This window comes from Papio anubis, chromosome 5 (assembly GCF_008728515.1).
Source record: "Papio anubis isolate 15944 chromosome 5, Panubis1.0, whole genome shotgun sequence".
Lineage (NCBI taxonomy): Eukaryota > Metazoa > Chordata > Mammalia > Primates > Cercopithecidae > Papio > Papio anubis.
The window spans coordinates 31,588,894-31,607,156 of NC_044980.1; the positions used below are offsets into that span (position 1 = coordinate 31,588,894).

General features: G+C 40.5%; 1 protein-coding gene across 6 annotated transcripts in view; it reads right to left on the bottom strand.

Moving 5' to 3' along the window:
• Positions 1-10,595: 10,595 nt before the first annotated feature.
• The window catches only part of ZFR (zinc finger RNA binding protein), an 88,537-nt gene continuing 80,869 nt past the window's right edge, over positions 10,596-18,263 (bottom strand). For 4 of the 6 annotated variants that reach the window (XR_002522470.2, XM_031666100.1, XM_021939263.2 and 1 more), the window contains one exon: positions 10,596-12,204. Coding sequence is in view for 4 of the 6 variants with exons in the window: in XM_031666100.1 (XP_031521960.1) it covers positions 12,025-12,204 (180 nt within the window). In the remaining 2 variants the exon portion in view is untranslated. The remainder of the gene's footprint in view (positions 12,205-18,263) is intronic. The other 2 variants (XM_021939261.2, XR_002522471.2) reach the window with 2 other exon arrangements.

Consider the following 18,263-nt stretch of genomic DNA (forward strand, 5'->3'; position numbering starts at 1 on the left):
TTTTTTTTAAGAGCTCTATGGATAAAAGTCAGCTTATTCAAGCTGTAACAGTCTGGGACTCCTTGGGAAAAACAGAGGAGGCACTACGGACCCTGCTTTGGGAAAAACATCTGTTTTCCTCATGAGATCGCAGGAATTAGAAGTGAATAGATCCTTTTCAAAATCTAAGGCTCTGTTCTGCTTTGCATTGTATTATCTGTCGTTTTTTATTTTGGGGGGTATCAGAAATTATTTTATGAGAGTGCTTTGCTGTGTAATAGCTAGGTAGGACATTTACTTTGGGAATGGCTAATGGCAGTTATGGGAGGATACTCAGCTCTTTGTACATTTGGATTAGAGAAGCATGCTCTTGGCCACCTGGAAGGTAGGGCAGTATCCCACCGCCAACACTGAGAGATAAGACTCCCATGGGGAATGGGCTAATTGGCTTTGGATTGTTTTGCAATGAAATGTAAGTTGCCAAGTGTGGTGGCTCACACCTGCTAATTGTAGCACTTTGGGAAGCCAAGGCAGGCAGATTGCTTGAGGTCAAGAGTTGGAGACCAGCCTGGCCAACACGGTAAAATGCCATCTCTACTAAAAATACAAAAATTAGCCAGGCATGGTGGTGCACGCCTGTAATCTCAGTTACTAAGGCATGAGAATTGCTTGAACCTGGGAGGTGGAGGTTGCAGTGAGCTGAAGTCATGCTACTGCAATCCAGCCTGGGCGACAGAGTGAGACTCAAAGAAATGCATGCTAAAATCTTTGCACTGTCTTGTTCTGTTGCGTTTCTCTTTTGGGGATCCAGGATTCAGTATAAAAATGGGACCCTTCATTTTGGGGATATGCTTTTGTCTTCCAGCTGTGCATGTCATAGAAACTGTATGCTTTCCTGGACTTCCCCTCCAAGGGCTCTACCCTGAAGCCCATAATCCAATGAAGAAACTGGCAAATGAGGCTGGGTGAGGTGGCTTATACCAGTAATCCTAGCACTTTGGGAGGCCAAGGCAGGTAGATCATTTAAGGCCAGGAGTTTGAGACCAGCCTGGCCAACATGGTGAAACCTTGTCTCTACTAAAAATACAAAAAATTGGCCAGGCGCGGTGGCTCATGCCTGTAATCCCAGCACTTTGGCAGGCTGAGGCAGGCAGATCATGAGGTCAGGAGATTGAGACCAGCCTGGCCAACATGATGAAACCATGTCTCTACTAAAAATACAAAAATTAGCTTGGAGTAGTGGCACATGCCTGTAGTCCTAGCTGCTTGGGAGGCTAAGGTTGGAGAATTGCTTGAACCTGGGAGGTGGAGGTTGCAGTGAGCTGAGATTGCACTACTGCTCTCCAGCCTGGCAACAGAGCAGAACTCTGTCTCAAAGAAAAAAAAAAAAAATTAGCCAGGCATGGTGGCGCGTACCTGTAATTCCAGCTACTCAGGAGGCTGGGGCATGAGAATCGCTTGAAGTTGGGAGGTAAAGGTTGCAGTGAGCTGAGATGGTGCCACTGCACTCCAGCCTGGGAACAGAGCGAGACTCTGTCTCAAAAAAAAGGTCGAGCACAGTGGCTCACACCTATAATCCCAGCACTTTGGGTAACCAAGGTGGTCAGATCATGAGGTCAAAAGATCAAGACCATCCTGGCCAACATGGTGAAACCCATCTCTACTGAAAATACAAGAATTAGCTGGGCGTGTTGGCGTGTGCCTGTAATCCCAGCTACTTGAGAGGCTGAGGCAGGAGAATCACTTGAACCCGGGAGGTGGAGGCTGCAGTGAGCCAAGATTGTGCCATTGCATTCCAGCCTGGTGACAGAGCAAGACTCTGTCTCAAAAAAAAAAAAAAAAAAAAAGGAGAAAAAGAAACTTGCAAATCAAAAATCTTACAACTACTGGGTCTTCTTCTGTCTGCTTATTTATATGTGTTGTGTGTGATGTTTATATATGAAAGAGCTTTGATTAATTGGCTTGTAAAATGAGAGCTAAATTAAAATATTTTGTCAGAAAAGTAAAAAGTGTTATGTCTTTTAGTTCACATGACTTAAGTAATTTTCGGGAAGTAAAAACTGTTTTACATGCAAGGTGTGTAAGAATAGTGAAATGTGGTTTTGGTAAAAAAAAAAAATATATATATATATGTGTGTGTGTGTATATATGTATATATATACATACACATATTTTTTGAGATGGAGTCTTGCTTTGTCACCCAGGCCCAGGCTGAAGTGCAGTGGTGTGATCTCTGCTCACTGCAAGCTCTGCCTCCTGGGTTCACGTCATTCTCCTGCCTCAGCCTCCTGAGTAGCTGGGACTACAGGCATCCACCACCACGCCCGGCTAATTTTTTGTATTTTTAGTGGAGATGGGGTTTCACCATGTTAGCCAGGATCCCTCCCAAAGTGCTGGGATTACATGCATGAGCCACCGTGCCCAGCCAAGGTTTTATTAAGAATTGGGCCTGGCCGGGCGCGGTGGCTCATGCCTGTAATCCCAGCCCTCTGGGTGGCCCAGGTGGGTGGATCACGAGGTCAGGAGATCGAGACCATCCTGGCTAACATGGTGAAACCCTGTCTCTACTAAAAAATACAAAAAATTAGCCGGGCATAGTGGCGGGCCCCTGTAGTCCCAGCTACTCGGGAGGCTGAGGCAGGAGAATGGCATGAACCCGGGAGGCGGAGCTTGCAGTGAGCCAAGATCGCATCACTGCACTCCAGCACTCCAGCCTGGGGAACAGAGCAAGACTCCATCTCAAAAAAAAAAAAAAATAGAATTGGGCTTAACATTAACAGTACATTAATGCAAAGGTGAAACTGACTTATTTGGTATAAAAATAGGAAGCATTGCCAAATATGAAATGGTAGCTTTCTTTGAACTATATTTGTATAAGTACATTATTGGTATGCATTCCAAAATTATGGGAAACTCCTAAAATTCTGATATGACTTAGTGTATGTTATTAATAATCATAATTGTTATGTAAAATTATTGTGTGCCACAGAGGTAACCAAAATTCCTAATCCACTGTGGCTTAAATTATGACTGTTCTAAGAGTTTTTGTCATCCACAGACTATTGTTGTTTTGTTTTAATCCTCTTCAAAAAGTTGAATGCAGGTTTCTGACAACTTTGAAGATTGTGACATTAGAATAGAGGAAAAATAGGACTCTCATGGAGAGTTGAAATGTTCATGAGTATCAACAGGAGTTAACTACATGTACTGAACTAATAGAAGACGGAAGTAATCTTTTTTTTTTTTTTTTTAACCTTTTGCTTAAAATGTTGGTAACCCTTTGTTTTGTTTTTCCAGAGTCAAGGCAACTTTTCTTTTGAACTATTTACAGCTTTTAACAATTGAGTAAAGTATATTCCCGTGAACAAAATTTGGAGTATATTTGTTTTCTCTCTACCTGATTTATCTTTTCAAAAAAAGCTTATTTTTGCAAGCAAACCCGTCTTAGTATGATTTGTCTTTAGTAAAAATGGGAGACTGGAAAGTGAAAAAATTATGTTTCAAGAACTATGGTACACCTGTGATTAGATTCTAGTAGTTTTTAAGTTTTTTATTTTTCTGCAATTTAGACCGACTGCTTATTCCTGTGAACCAACCAGTGATCTTTGGCTACAGCTTAGAAGAAACAAGAGAGATGGACGGGTACCGTAAAAAAGTCTGGATAAGTATTCCAATTCTAGGCACATATTGGAATCAGTTGGCGACCCTGTATCAGCTTGGTTCCAACAGTTGCCCAGTTCATGGAAAGCCTTCTATTTAGTTTACTTGGGATAATTTTACTTATTTTGCTTTACTGTTGTGGAATATATTGCTGTTGTATTCTTTGTGTAGGAGTGCAGGATAAGCTTACTGAATGGTTTCTTAAATTGAACACTTATTAATCTTCTAGATGTCACCTTTTGTTGGAACTCAAATTTGTGAATGGCCCTCACCACACTGATGCTTTCTGACTGAATGCCTCTCTACCACAAATACAAGAGATCCTAATTTGTTAGGCAGGAATATCATTGCCCTTATTCACCCTGAAGAAGTTACAGAAGATGGAGCTTTGTCCCTCTAGAACTCAGGATTAAGGGTTTTCTTATAAAAGGGAGAGGGGAAATATGTCAGAGGCATTCAAACTAGAGCAACTCCATCTTGAATAGAAGCTGGGTAAAATAAGGCTGAGACCTCTGGGCCTGCATTTTCAGGAGGTTAGGTATTTGTAGTCACAGGAAGAGACAGGAGGTTGGCACAAGATACAGGTAACAAAGACCTTGCTGATAAAACAGCATGCAGTAAAGAAGCTGGCCAAATCCTACCAAAACCAAGATGGTGATGAAAGTGACCTTTGGTCATCCTCACTGCTCATTATACGTCAATTATAATGCATTAGCATGCTAAAAGGCACTCCTACCAGCACCATGACAGTTTACAAATGCCATGGCAATGTCAGGAAGTTACACTACATGGTCTAAAAAGGGAAGAAACCCTCAGTTCCAGGAATTGCTCACCCCTTTCCCAGAAGACTCATGAATAATCCACCCTTTGTTTAGCATATAATCAAGAAGTAACAGTAAGTATAAGCAGTTGAACAGCCCAGGTTGCTGCTCTGCCTATGGAGTAGCCATTCTTTATTCCTTTACTTTCCTAATAAACTTGTTTTTACCTTACTCTATGGACTTGCCCCGAATTCTTTCTTGCGTGAGATTCAAGAAATTGGGACCCCTTTTCAGTAACAATACAATAAAAATTTTGTCATCTAGAAACATCTTATTTTCCTTTTAGTTCATCCATGTTTTCTTTTTCTTCAACTCCCAGTGCCCTTTCTTCTACCTCTTTCTCTTAGTCCAGAGAGCAGACAGGATGAAAGGCAGGCTACTCCAATGTGACTGAGATTTTCAAAAGGTAAATGGATTTGGTCTCTCCAATGAAAGGATGGATTTCCTTAAGGTTATAGCTTGCTTAAATTTCAGGCCTTCCTGATATTTCTTTTGAAAAAAATCAGTGAAGAAAGTGCATCAAGTGTTTCTCTGTGGCTGTTACATTAAGTGGAGGAGCATTAAATATCCTAATGTATAGGAAATACCTGATTACAGAATTTAAAAATTTAGAACTGAAAATAACTAGAGATTGTTCCCAAGCTTAACAGATATGGTTCCATGTTTAAATTGGAAGAACACATAGGTAAAATGTCTGGGGTCTGAGATATAATAAAATCAAATGCCAACAGGGTTAGCCTGGTAGACAAATAGGAAATGATGGAGGCTGTGGTAAACTGTTCAGAACAGGTTTTGTCTAAAATTTATCTTCTAAAGGGAGTGGCTCCTACTCTCAGCTTTAGCTAATTCTTACCATGTAGAAACACAAGCCCTGTGTTATCAAGTTTTCTCATTTTTATTTTTCTTTTTTTGAGATGGAGTCTTGCTCTGTTGCCCAGGCTGGAGTGCAGTGGCATGATCTTGGCTCACTGCAACCTCCACCCCCTTGGTTAAAGAGATTCTCTTCCCTCAGCGTCCCGAGTAGCTGGGCCTACAGGCATGCACCACCACGCTGGCTAATTTTTGTATTTTTAGTAGAGACAAGGTTTTGTCATGGTGGCCAGGCTGTTCTCGAACTCCTGACCTCAGGTGATCTGCCCGACTGGGCCTCCCAAAGTGTCGAGATTACAGGCATGAGCCAGTGTACTCAGCCTGAACTCTTAATCTTCATGTATTTTTAGAGTAATCAGTTCCTACAATCAATTTAATCACCTTTTCATACTTTTATTCAATAGGTTGCTTCCTTTTTTTAGAAAAAGGCTTTCACATTAGGTTTGTTGCTAAACTGGATAGTCCTTTCCAAACTAAAGACCCAATTTCTTTAATATTAAGTAGCATGTCTCACTTGGGATTATATTAGAATGAGGTGAATATATTAGCTTTGTATTTAACATAGAATCAGCTTAATTAATGTTAAAAAATATGTTTCAGGCCAGGCATCATGGTTCACACCTGTAATCCCAGCACTTTGGGAGGCCAAGGCCGGCAGATCACTTGAGGTCAGGAGCTGGAGACCAGCCTGGACAACATGGTGAAACCCTGTCTCTACTAAAAATACAAAAATCAGCCAGGCGTGGTGGCACCTGCCTGTAACTCCAGCTACTTGGGAGGCTGAAGCAGGAGAATGGCTTGAACCTGGGAGGTGGAGGTTGCAGTGAGCCATGATTGCACCACTGCACTCCAGCTTGGGGGACACAGCAAAACTCTCTCAAAAAAAAAAAAAAAAAAAAAAAAATCAGACTTTAAGTTAGTAATATAACTGTTTCATATGTCCAGATTTTATTTTACACCCAATATTATTACACTAAGCAAGATAAAGGAAGACTAAAATTATCTAGACTACAGGTAATCAATAAAATTCCTTAGGGAATGGGGATATTACGATTTGCTTAATGTTCCAATTAACATATTGATAACTACATATACACAATTTGGCTGATAACAAAATACCCTTAATACCCTAAATTTAAAATATAGTTTAGTTTTGCACTGTAGAGTACATTATGGTCATTGCTATACAGCATTTATTAAAGCATGATCCACAATTTGTATCAGAACCATGTACATTTAAAAAAAATTTTTTTAGATGGAGTCTCGCCCTGTCGCCCAGGCTGGAGTGCAGTGGTGCGATCTCAGCTCACTGCAACCTTCATCTGCTGGGTTCAAGCTTTCTCCTGTCTCAGCCTTCCGAGTAGCTGGGATTAGTGGTGTGTGTCACCACAGCCGGCTAATTTTTGTATCTTTAGTAGAGACGGGGTTTCACCATGTTGGTCAGGCTGGTCTCGAACTCCTGACCTTGTCATCTGCCCGCCTCAGCCTCCCAAAGTGTTGAGATTTCAGGTGTGAGCCACCGTGGCCTGGCTTTTTTTTTTTTGAGATGGAGTCTTGCTCTGTCACCCAGGCTGGAGTGCAGTGGCCCGTCTTTGGCTTCTTGAAGGCTCCGCTTCCTGGGTTCATGTCATTCTCCTGCCTCAGCCTCCTGAGTAGCTGGGATTACAGGTGCCTGCCACCACGTCCGGCTAATTTTTGTATCTTTAGTAGAGATGGGGTTTCACCATGTCGGCCAGACTGGTCTCAAACTCCTGACCTCAGGAGATCCACCCGCCTCAGCCTCCCAAGGTGCTGAGATTATAGACGTGAGCCACCGTGCCCGGCTTTTCTTTTTTTTGTGATGGATTATTTGCTCTTGTTGCCCAGGCTGGAGTGCAATGGCGTGGTCTCCCACATAAAATTTAAGAAAAAAGGCCGGGCGCGGTGGCTCAAGCCTGTAATCCCAGCACTTTGGGAGGCCGAGACGGGCGGATCACGAGGTCAGGAGATCGAGACCATCTTGGCTAACACGGTGAAACCCCGTCTCTACTGAAAAATACAAAAAACTAGCCGGGCGAGGTGGCGGGCGCCTGTAGTCCCAGCTACTCGGGAGGCTGAGGCAGGAGAATGGCGTAAACCCGGGAGGCGGAGCTTGCAGTGAGCCGAGATCCGGCCACTGCACTCCAGCCTGGGCGGCAGACCGAGACTCCGTCTCAAAAAAAAAAAAAAAAAAAAAAATTTAAGAAAAAAAAAAAAATCTAATTTGGAACAATCCTATAGTAATTGTTAAAAATGCAGTTTCTCTATGTGTACTGATACATAATAACCTCCAAGACTCCTAGACACATTAAATAAAAAGCAGCAAGGTGTAGATCATACACAGTATGCTATCATTTTTGTAAACAACAAACACGATGCATCCATTCATGCTAACACATACAGTGATCATCTGTGGAAGGACACACAAAGAGCCAACACTCCCTCTTGGAAGGGAAATAACATAATTGGAAGGTAAGGTAAACGAAACTACTTGCTTTATGCTATGTACCACTTTATACCTGTCAACTTTTTAAGTATCATGTGTATGAACCACCCATTCAAATAAATTACCTAATATAAAGTCATCTTAAACGGCAGATTCTCAGGCTTTTCTGGCCTGTCTCGGTAAGAATCTCTGCAGTTGGGGTTTAGAACTCTTAACTTTTTAGAACAGGGTTTTGCACGTTTTCCAGGCTAGTCTTGAACTCTTGGGCTCAAGCAATCTGCCTGCCTTGGCCTCCCAAACTGTTAGGATTACAGGCATGCCTGACTGGAAATCTTAACTTTTAGAATGTTCGTCAGATGACTCATGAACAATCAAGTTTCAGCCCACTGCTATGAACATTATCATCTTTGTGTATTTGTCCTTCGTGCTTTTTTTTTTTTTTGAGACGGAATTTTACTCTTGTTGCCCAGGCTGGAGTGCAGTGGCATGATCTCGGCTCACTGCAACCTCCACCTCCCGGGTTCAAGCAATTCTCCTGCCTCAGCCTCCCGAGTAGCTGGGATTACAGGTGCACACCACCACGCCCGTCTAATTTTTGTATTTTTAGTAGACACAGGGTTTCACCATGGCCAGGCTGGCATTGAACTCCTGACCTCAGGTGATCCGCCCACCTTGGCCTCCTAGAGTGCTGAGATTACAGGCATGAGCCACCGCGCCCAGCCAGTATTTGTCCTTTATTGGGAAATTTTTTTAAATAAAATGGCTTTGTCAAATTCAAAAAATGGTGGCTCCTCTAAAGGAACTGCTTATAAATTCGTAACACATAATAATGTAATGACCATGCAAAAACAAGACTTCTGCTTTTTTCAGGAAGCAGAAAAATTACTTACAATACTGTTGACTTAAAAAAAATCAGGCCAGCCTGTAATCCCAGCACTTTGGAAGAACAAGGCAGGTGGATCACTTGAGGCCAGGAGTTCACAAGACCAGCCTGCCCAACATGGCAAAACCCTGTCACTACAAAAAATACAAAAATTAGCCAGGTGTGGTGGTGCACATCTGTAATATCAGCTACTTGGGAGGCTGAGGCACGAGAATCACTTGAACCTGAAAGGCGGAGGTTGCAGTGAGCCACGATAGCGCCACTCAACTCCAACCTGGGTGACAAGAGTGAAACTGTCTCAAACAACAACAAAAAAATCAGGCCAGGTGTGGTGGCTCATGCCTGTAATCCCAGTGCTTTGGGAGGCCAAGGTGGGTAAGGACTGCTTAAGACTACAAGTTCAAGACCAGCCTGGGCAATATAGCAAGGCCTCCATTTCTACAAAAAAAAAGCTGGGTGTAGTGGCGCACACCTGTAGTCCTAGCTACTTGGGAGGCTTAAGCAGGAGAATTGCTTGAGCCCAGGAGTTCGAGGCTGCTGTGAACTACAATCATGCTACTGCATTCCAGCCTGGGGGACACAGCGTGACCCTGTCTCAAAAAACAAAACAACAAAACAAAAGAACTGTCAAAGCAGAGGATACTAAGGAATATTCAATCCAAGTTACTCTTTCATATAACTAATGTGGGTCTAGCAACAGCTATGAAAACAAGCTATGTAAAAAACACAGAAATAATTATTTTAGTAAAAAATTTAAATGGTACCAATTGTATTTTTGGATGAAGACACTCAAACCAAACGCAAAATTTTGGTCCCAGATGGGCTGAAAACATCTTTAGTACGTAATCGCAGGGTGAAGGAAGCAGCCTGGCAAAGTGCTGACCATGAACTTTGAAACTGTCACTTAAACAGTGACGTAAGGTGTATAATCTTCACTTAGCCATTCTGGGCTTGTTTCTTCATCTAAAAAATTACGACGTATACTGCCTACAATTTATTTATGGTAGTTTTAAATGGGATTTAAATGCGAAAATATATTAAAAAAACCTAGCATGGTGCCTAGAATCAATGTGTAGTAAAGGTCTAGAATCAACATGTAGTAAAGGTCAGTTCCCATTCCTTTTTTTTTTTCAAGACAGGATCTCACTCTGTCCCTCAGGCTGGAGTGCAGTGGCGTGATCTCACTGCAGCCTTGACCTCCCAGGCTCAAGCAATCCTTCTGCCTCAGCCTCCCGAGCAGCTGAGACTACAGGCATGTGCCACCACGCTCAGCCAGTATTTTTGTACTTTCAGTAGAGGCACGGTTTTGTCATGTTGCCCAGGCTGGTCTCAAACTCCCGAGCTCAAGCAGATCTGCCTGCCTCGGCTTCCAAAAGTGTTAGGATTACAGGTGTGAGCCATCGTGCCAGGTCAGCATTCTTCCAAGAGAACTGTGAGAAACAAAACTCTAAAGAAGAGTAAAATGAGACCCAGAAAAATTTAAAAAGGGAAAAAAAGTTTTGTCCAAGTTAAACAGACAGTACAGGTTGAGTATATCTTAGCTGAAATGCTTGGGACCAGAACTGTTTTGGATTTTGGAATATTTATATCAGTTGAGTATCCCTAATCTGAAAATCGGAAATGGTCCAATGAGTATTTCCTTTGAACGTCATGTAGGCCCTCAAGAAGTTTCAGATTTTGATCTTTTCAGATTTTTAGATTAGATAATCTATATGTTACGAATCCGGGAGAAAAGGCTGAGTCTCCTGTTCTGTTTCCCTTGTGGTCTCCAATGGTTTCCTGGCCCTCTAAGACTTTGGGGGAAGATTCTGACCCTAGAAAGAAATTAAGCCAATATAGTATTGAATTACAAAATTTTCTGAAAATTATGTGCTTAGGCAACAAACATTTGTCAGGAATAACAAGATGTAGTACTCAATAAATTTGAATATGATTTTACTGAAGCATACATCATTTCAAAGCAAAAGTAGTTTATGTTGTCAATTCTAACATATAATACATTTAAGTCATTATATGAATTTCATTTTTTGTGTATTTCACTGTAGTGCTGTGACAACAAAATGACATCTGTGTACCAGAGCATACATACATCAACAGTAAGATGTAATTTTTCATTACATCACTGCTAGAATATTTAGCTTTGTGTAGGAGACATAAGCATGTAAGATGGCCACACCAAATAATTTTCTGTTTTTTTCCTTAGATAATCTTAATTTTAATTTTTTATCAGTAATACTTTATCAACCTCACTGTTAACAGAACTGTAAATTATCTGGGTGATGGGGTGTGTGGAGAAGATCATCTGTGTTATACTGTAAATAGCTGCTAGAGTAATCTCACACACACCAATAAGGAACTGTCACCATAATTAAGGGCTAGTTACTGTTGTTAGTTGCACAATGATAAAGTTCTTTTGAAAATATTGGTTAGCCCACTTATATGTGAAAAATGCCCTTTCCACTTATACACAAGAAAAAAATATTCAGAAAGTTATTTTTGGCCTTGCTATGTCAAAAAGTCAACTGTACAAAGATCTACGTGTTAAACCTAAAATTATAATTTTAAAAGTCTATTAAAAACAAAAATGTCATGCATTTTTATTATTATGCAGAAGCTTTAAAACTGTTGCAAGACCATATAGTATATATTAGCTTTTATACTGCTAATGCACAACTAACAGCCAACTTGATTAGATTAACAGAAATCTGTCTTAATTACACCTTTATATATCACACTAGAGACAAATGCCACAAGATCTGCAGAAACATTCAGTTCTGAGCACTCGAATGGCAGGATAACTTTTTGTGTTGTAATCCTTCACATATAGAAAAACAAACTCTGCAGTCTCACGTTACAAAAAAACGTACTGCTGTAAAATATTAAGATGGGGTAAAGGATATCATCTATAACACAAAGTAACTTACAACTAGTGTCAAAAAGCAAACAAAACCTCTAAATAAAAATATCAAAATACACAGAGCAACTGAAGCACAAATCCTGCATTAAATACAGTGAAGATTTAATAAGACAACGCACTAGTTAATAAAAGACACAAAAATAGGGGGGGAAGCTAGGGCAACCAGAAAACAAAATCAAAATAATGGGAAAAAAATCAGAACTACTGTTTTCCCCCTAGTCGGAGCACTTTTTTTTTTTTTTTTTTTGGGTGTCTTTCCATTCAAATAATACCTAACACCGTACATTTTTTAATGTCATAGAAAAACTTGGTTCTTCCATGAAATCCTTTAAATTCTTGATAAATTTTTCAATGTAGACATTATTATGAATGAAAAACAGCCAACGAATGGGCACCTGTTTTTTTAACACTGAAGATTTACAGACACTTTTTAAAAGTTATCATAATCTTTTTTGTCTTTTTTCCCCTCAGCTTCAAATCCATCAACTCCATCACTATCCCTTCTTCGTTTCCTGTTGTTGTGGATGTTAAAACGTTGGCTCATTTGCGGTAATGGATCCATGCCTAGAACTTTGTGTATCTGGCGGAATGCAAGGAGTCTCAATGCAAACTGCAACAAAAAGAGTCAGAATTTTGAGTTAACTGAAAAACCCCAAGTAGCAATACTTACTACATTTACCTCCCTCCAAATGCAACATAAAAAAGCATGTGTAATGAAAGAGACATTTAAAGGAATTACTTATACAACTGAAATAATCTGTATGTTCTCATGTTTTTATTTCCTAGCTTTTCTGTGTGCATGCCATTTTGTTTTCTTAAACATTAAGTAAAAAAAAAAAAATCTTTAACACACACGAAATTACAAAAATTATGAGAAGTGACATCAAAGAAACAAGCAGGATGTTGAAAACAAAGAAAAATGGCAGCTACCTGCTTTAACAGAATGGTTGCTGATGGCCTTCCTAGGCATTTGGTAGACAGCATACAATTTAAGAACTGTAATTATACTCATGTGGATGTACCAAACTTATTTACCTAATTTTCTACTGGTAAACCCTAGGCTGGTTTCAGTATTTTCATTACTGTATTACAATGAGTGCCTGTTTTAAGATGTTTCTGTGCACTTACGTGACAAGTCCTGGAGAAAGAACTTTTATTAATCAGTGGGACCGCTAAACATATAAAAATGGTGAATACTAACAAATGAAGCTCCCCCAAGTTTATACTGATTAATATATCCACTAGTAATATGTATGCAAGTCTGCTTCCCCCTTCTGGATACTATAAACGGAAAAATATTCTCACAAGTATGATGGGCAAAACAGTATCTAATTGTTATTTACAACAGTTTTGAGACAGGGTCTCACTCTGTCGCCCAGGCTGGAGTGCTGTGGTGCCATCACAGCTCACTGCAACCTCGACCTCCCTGAGCTCAGATCTCACTCAGCCTCCCAAGTAGCCAGGAACACAGGCTCACACCAACACATCTGGCTCATTTTTGTATTTTCCACAGAGATGGGGTATTTTCGCCATGTTGCCCAGGCTGGTCTCAAACTCTGCGCACCTGCCAACATTACAGGTATATGCCTTCATGCCTGGCTATACCTTGTATTTATTTTTTTATTTATTTTTGAGATAGAGTCTTGCTCTGTTGCCCAGGTTGGAGTGCAGTGGCGCTATCTCGGCTCACTGCAACCTCCACCTCTCGGGTTCAAGCGATTCTCCTGCCTCATCCTCCAAAGTAGCTGGGATTACAGGCGTGTGCCACCACTCCAGGCTAACTTTTGTATTTTTAGTAGAGATGGGGTTTCACCATGTTGCCCATGCTGGTCTTGAACTCCTGACCTCAGGAGATCTGCCTGCCTCGGCCTCCCAAAGTGCTGGGATTACAGGTGTGAGCCACCAGGGCCAGCCAAGTTGTATTTTTTAATCAATCAGTGAGGTGCAGCATATTTTTACTGGCTCATTTGCTTAAGCTTAAAGATACCACATGAAATTTCCAATAATATCCTTCATGGCTTCCTGTATTTACAGACTTCTTAAAAAGATCTTGCCTATGTGAAAATTATTTTTCTTAATACTTTGATAATTTATGTGTGGCTCCTTAAGTCATTTGGTATTTACTTGTATATATGTATAGTTCAGTGTTTTCCTTAGATGATTAGCCAGTTATCTCAATACCACTTTGCTGATGATTCATCTTTTCCCACTGATTTGAAGCATCAGGTCTGTCATACATTAATTCCCTTATATCTAATGGTTTACTTCAAGGCTCTTCCATTCCAAAGGTTTATCTGTCTACTTCTGTGCCATAACTACATTGTTTACATTTCTGTTGCTTTCTAGGATGTTTTGCTATCTGGTAGAGTTGAACTTTTCTTAGCAATTCTCTTGTATTTCCAATTTCAAATGAAAATTAAAACGGCTGAGTGTGGAGGCTCATGCCTGTAATCTCAGCACTTTGGGAGGCCACGGTGGGCCGATCACTTAAGTCAGGAGTTTGAGACCAGCCTGGCCAACATGGTGTAACCCCATCTCTACTAAAAACACAAACATTAGTCGGGTATGGTGGCGTGCACCTGTAGTCCCAGCTACTCGGGAGGCTGAGGCAGGAGTATTGCTTGAACCTGGGAGGCAGAGGTTGCAGTGAGAGTCAAAATTGTGCCACTGCAATCTAGCCTGGGTGACAGAGAGAGACTCTGTCTCAAAAAATAAAAAAAGGAAAATTTAAGGCCGGGCGTGGTGGCTCACGCGGTCAGGAGATCCAGACCATCCTGGCTAACACGGTGAAACCCTGTCTCTACTAAAAATACAAAAAATTCGCCAGGCGTGGTGGCGGGTGCCTGTAGTCCCAGCTACTTGGGAGGCGGTTGCACTCCAGCCTGAGTGGACAGAGTGAGACTCCACCTCAAAAAAACAAAAAAGAAAGAAAAAGAAAAAAAAAAAAGAAAATTTTAATCAATTTTTAAAGTTCTATCCTCTTCTCCCTCTGAAATTGTAATTAACTTTTTTTAAATTAAAAAAAAAAAAGGGAGATGGGAAAGTTCAGATCAAATGTTAATTAATGCTCTTGGCTGAAGGGCATATTGAACTATCAGCAGAACTGAGAGTCAAAAAGAGCCTATTGTTTTCCAAGATAAGGGAAGGGAAGGCAAACTTTGGCACTGAATCATATCATCTTATCTTGTGTTTTTACTTTTTTCTTTTATTAAAATTTATTAAAATAAATTTATTAAAATTCTAAAGCTTAGCCAGGCATGGTGGCTAAGCACTTCGGGAGGTGGAGGGGGTAAGATCACTTGAGCCCAGCCTGGGAAACACAGGGAGACCCTGTCTCTACAAATAATTAGCTGGGCATGGTGTCACACACCTGTGATTCCAACTACTTGCAAGGCTGAGGCAGGATGGTGTGAGACAGGGAGGTTGAGGCTGCAGTGGGCCCAGATGGTGCCACTGCACTACAGCCTGTGTGACAGAGTGAGACTGTCTCAATAAACAGCACAAACAAAACCAAAAAACCCCTAAAGCAAGTTTGTCCAATCTGTGGCCCTCAGCGTTGAATGTGGCCCAACACAAATTCATAAACTTTTTAAAAACATTATGAGATTTTTTTTCTTTTTAGCCCATCAGCTATTACTAGTGTTAGTGTATTTTATGCATGGCCCAAGACAATTCTTCCTACAATGTGGCCCAGGGAAGCCAAAAGACTGGATACCCCTGCCCTAAAGTTTAAAGACATGCTAACATCTATTTAATGGGTTGTTTACTTTCAGCCAGAAGAATGTGCCATTCACTATGCAATCTTAAAAATGTACTGATACTGCAGCTGGTTTTCAATGAGTGTAAGTTGCTCCCTAATAGTAGCCAATGCCAAAAGATTCCTTCCTTAGAACACAAAAAAATATTTGCATCAGTACAGAAACATTGTGTATGACTGAAATCACTATGATCAGTAAAGAAAATCCTTGACCGGGTGCGGTGGCTCACGCCTGTAATTCCAGCACTTTGGGAGACCAAGGTGATCACGAGGTCAGGAGCTCGACAGCAGCCCGGCCAACATGGTGAAATCCGGTCTCTACTAAAAATACAAAAATTATCCGGGGGGTGGTGGCGCGTGCCTGTAATCCCAGCTACTCAGGAGGCTGAGGCAGGAAAACCGCTTGAACTCAGGAGGTGGAGGTGAGCTGAGATCGTGCCATTGCACTCCAGCCTGGGTGACAGAGCGAGACTCCGCCTCAAGAAAAAAAAAAAAAAAAAAAAAAGAAAGAAAGAAAATAAATTCCTTGTTACTTCATGAATAAAAATAATTTTTCACTACATGACCATGTCTATGTAAGAATATCTTTGGCACCAATTTCAAAAGATTTCTTAAAATCTTGAAACTAGGAGGACTTCAGAGACATGATTTAATCTATCCCTCCATTTCTAGGGATATACCCACTTAACCTAATTCAAGGAAATGTTACAGTCACTTGATTAAACAGCAACTTTCTCTACATAGTTATAGCCTTCAATGTAACTAGACTCTTTTCCTGGTAAAATTCACATACCTTTAAAATGTACGCCTTTAAAATGTAAAATTCAGAAGTTTTCAGAATACTTACAAAGTTACTCAACTATCACTATTATCTTATCCTAGAACATTTTCATTACCCTAAATGGAAACCCCAAGCCCAACAGCAGTTACTCCCAACCCCTCTATCCTCAGGTCCTAAGAACTACCATTGCCTATTACGAGTATTTCATATAAATGAGATAATGAGGATAAACTTTTTACGGTTCATTCACATCATAGCATGTGTCAGTACTTTTATTTCTTTTAATGGCTGGCTGAATAATATTCTAATGTGTGACTGTATTTGTTTATTTACCCATTCATCAATTGATAGACATTTAGGTTGTTGCTACTTTTTGACTATCACACATAATGCTGTTTTGAACATTTGTGTACGAGTTTTTGCGGGGACATATTTTTTTCAGTTGAGTATATATCCAGGTATCAAAGAGTTGCTGAGGCATATAGCAATCCATGTTTAACTTACTGAGGAGCTGCTAACCTGTTTTTCTTTTCCTTTTTTTAAGTGATGAGGTCTTGCTATGTTGCTCAGGCTGGTAATGCACTCCTGGGCTCAAGAGATCCTCCCACCTCGGCCTTGCAAAGTGTTCGGATTACAGGCATGAGCCATTGCTCACTGAACCTTCAACTTCCTGGGCTTAAGTGATCCTCCCACCTCAAGCCTCCTAAGTAGCTGGGATCACAGGTGCATGCCACCATGCCCAGAGCTAATTAAACATTTTTTTATAGATATATGGTTATGCTATGTTGCCAGGTCTTTCTTGAATTCATGGGCTCAACCGATCCTCTTGCCTCAGCCTCCCAACGTGTTGAGATTACAGGCGTGAGCCATTGTGCCTGGCCCTAACCTGTTTTTCAAAGTGACTGTTGTTCACACTATTTTAAATCCCTGCTCTGATTTTGAGATAAAGGATAGTTACTGGTTGTAGTCATCCACATGGGAATTTATTGCTCCAAAACTTTTCCCCTAAGTTAGATAATTCTAGTTCCTAAGAATTCTGGCTCATACACCTGCTTGGAAAATCCTGAAAGTCTCAAAGTCATCTGCAGTCAGGACTTGATACAGCATTCTACTTAGTCTACAATTATTAGGGACTTTTGCCAGTACTGAGTGTTTCTCTACTTAAGTGAGAACTACGAATATTTATTGTCATAATTTACTATTATTTATCATAATATACTAATTCTTTATTGAGAGAGACTTATGAAAGGTCCTTCCTAAAGATAACAGAATAGGGTTTTCTTCTACATTAATAGAAATTATCTAAAGATAACTCATCTATAATAATGAATATTTATATATTTTTACCAGAGATATTCTTACTAAGCATCAGCCTATTATTGTTTATAATAATATATAATAAAACTATTATTAGTTTTGAGATGGAGTCTCACTCTGTTGCCCAGCCTGGAGTGCAATGGTGCGATTTCAGCTCACTGCAACCTGTGTCTCCTGGGTTCAAGCGATTCTCGTGCCTTAGCCTTCCAAGTAGCTGGGACTACAGGCACTCATGCCACCACGCCCGGCTAATTCTTGTATTTTTGGTAGAGACAGGGTTTTGCCACGTTGGTCTTGAACTCCCAACCTCAGGTGGCTCGCCCGCCGCAACCTCTTTAAGTGCTGGGATTACAGGCGTAAGCCACTGCACCCAGCCCAGCCTATGCTAATATATTATGAGTTTCTAAATGAAGGAATACTCCAGTAAGTAAAACCAACATAGCATTTGAGGTTTGAGTGAGCACCCTACAATCTCTTGTTCTGCGTGTAGTTTGTAGGTATTTCTAAGGTCTGACAAAGAGAAAATTCTACCATATTACTAGCAATTATTTAGCATCAAACTAAATTTGAAGATTGATACAAATTATTCCCATACAAAGACATTTTGGAATTTTAATCATCATCGAGGATTAAAGGTTTATTTTATAATCCATTTCCTTCTTGGGAAAGGATGATTAACCCTATAAATTTTGCCCTTTTAAAGGTATGTTAAACTATGTATACCTACTTATAGGAAGGAATTTTAATAAATGACAAAGGCTGTATCTGGGAGAAGCAACTTGAAAAGGATCACTGGAGAAAAGACATATAGTGG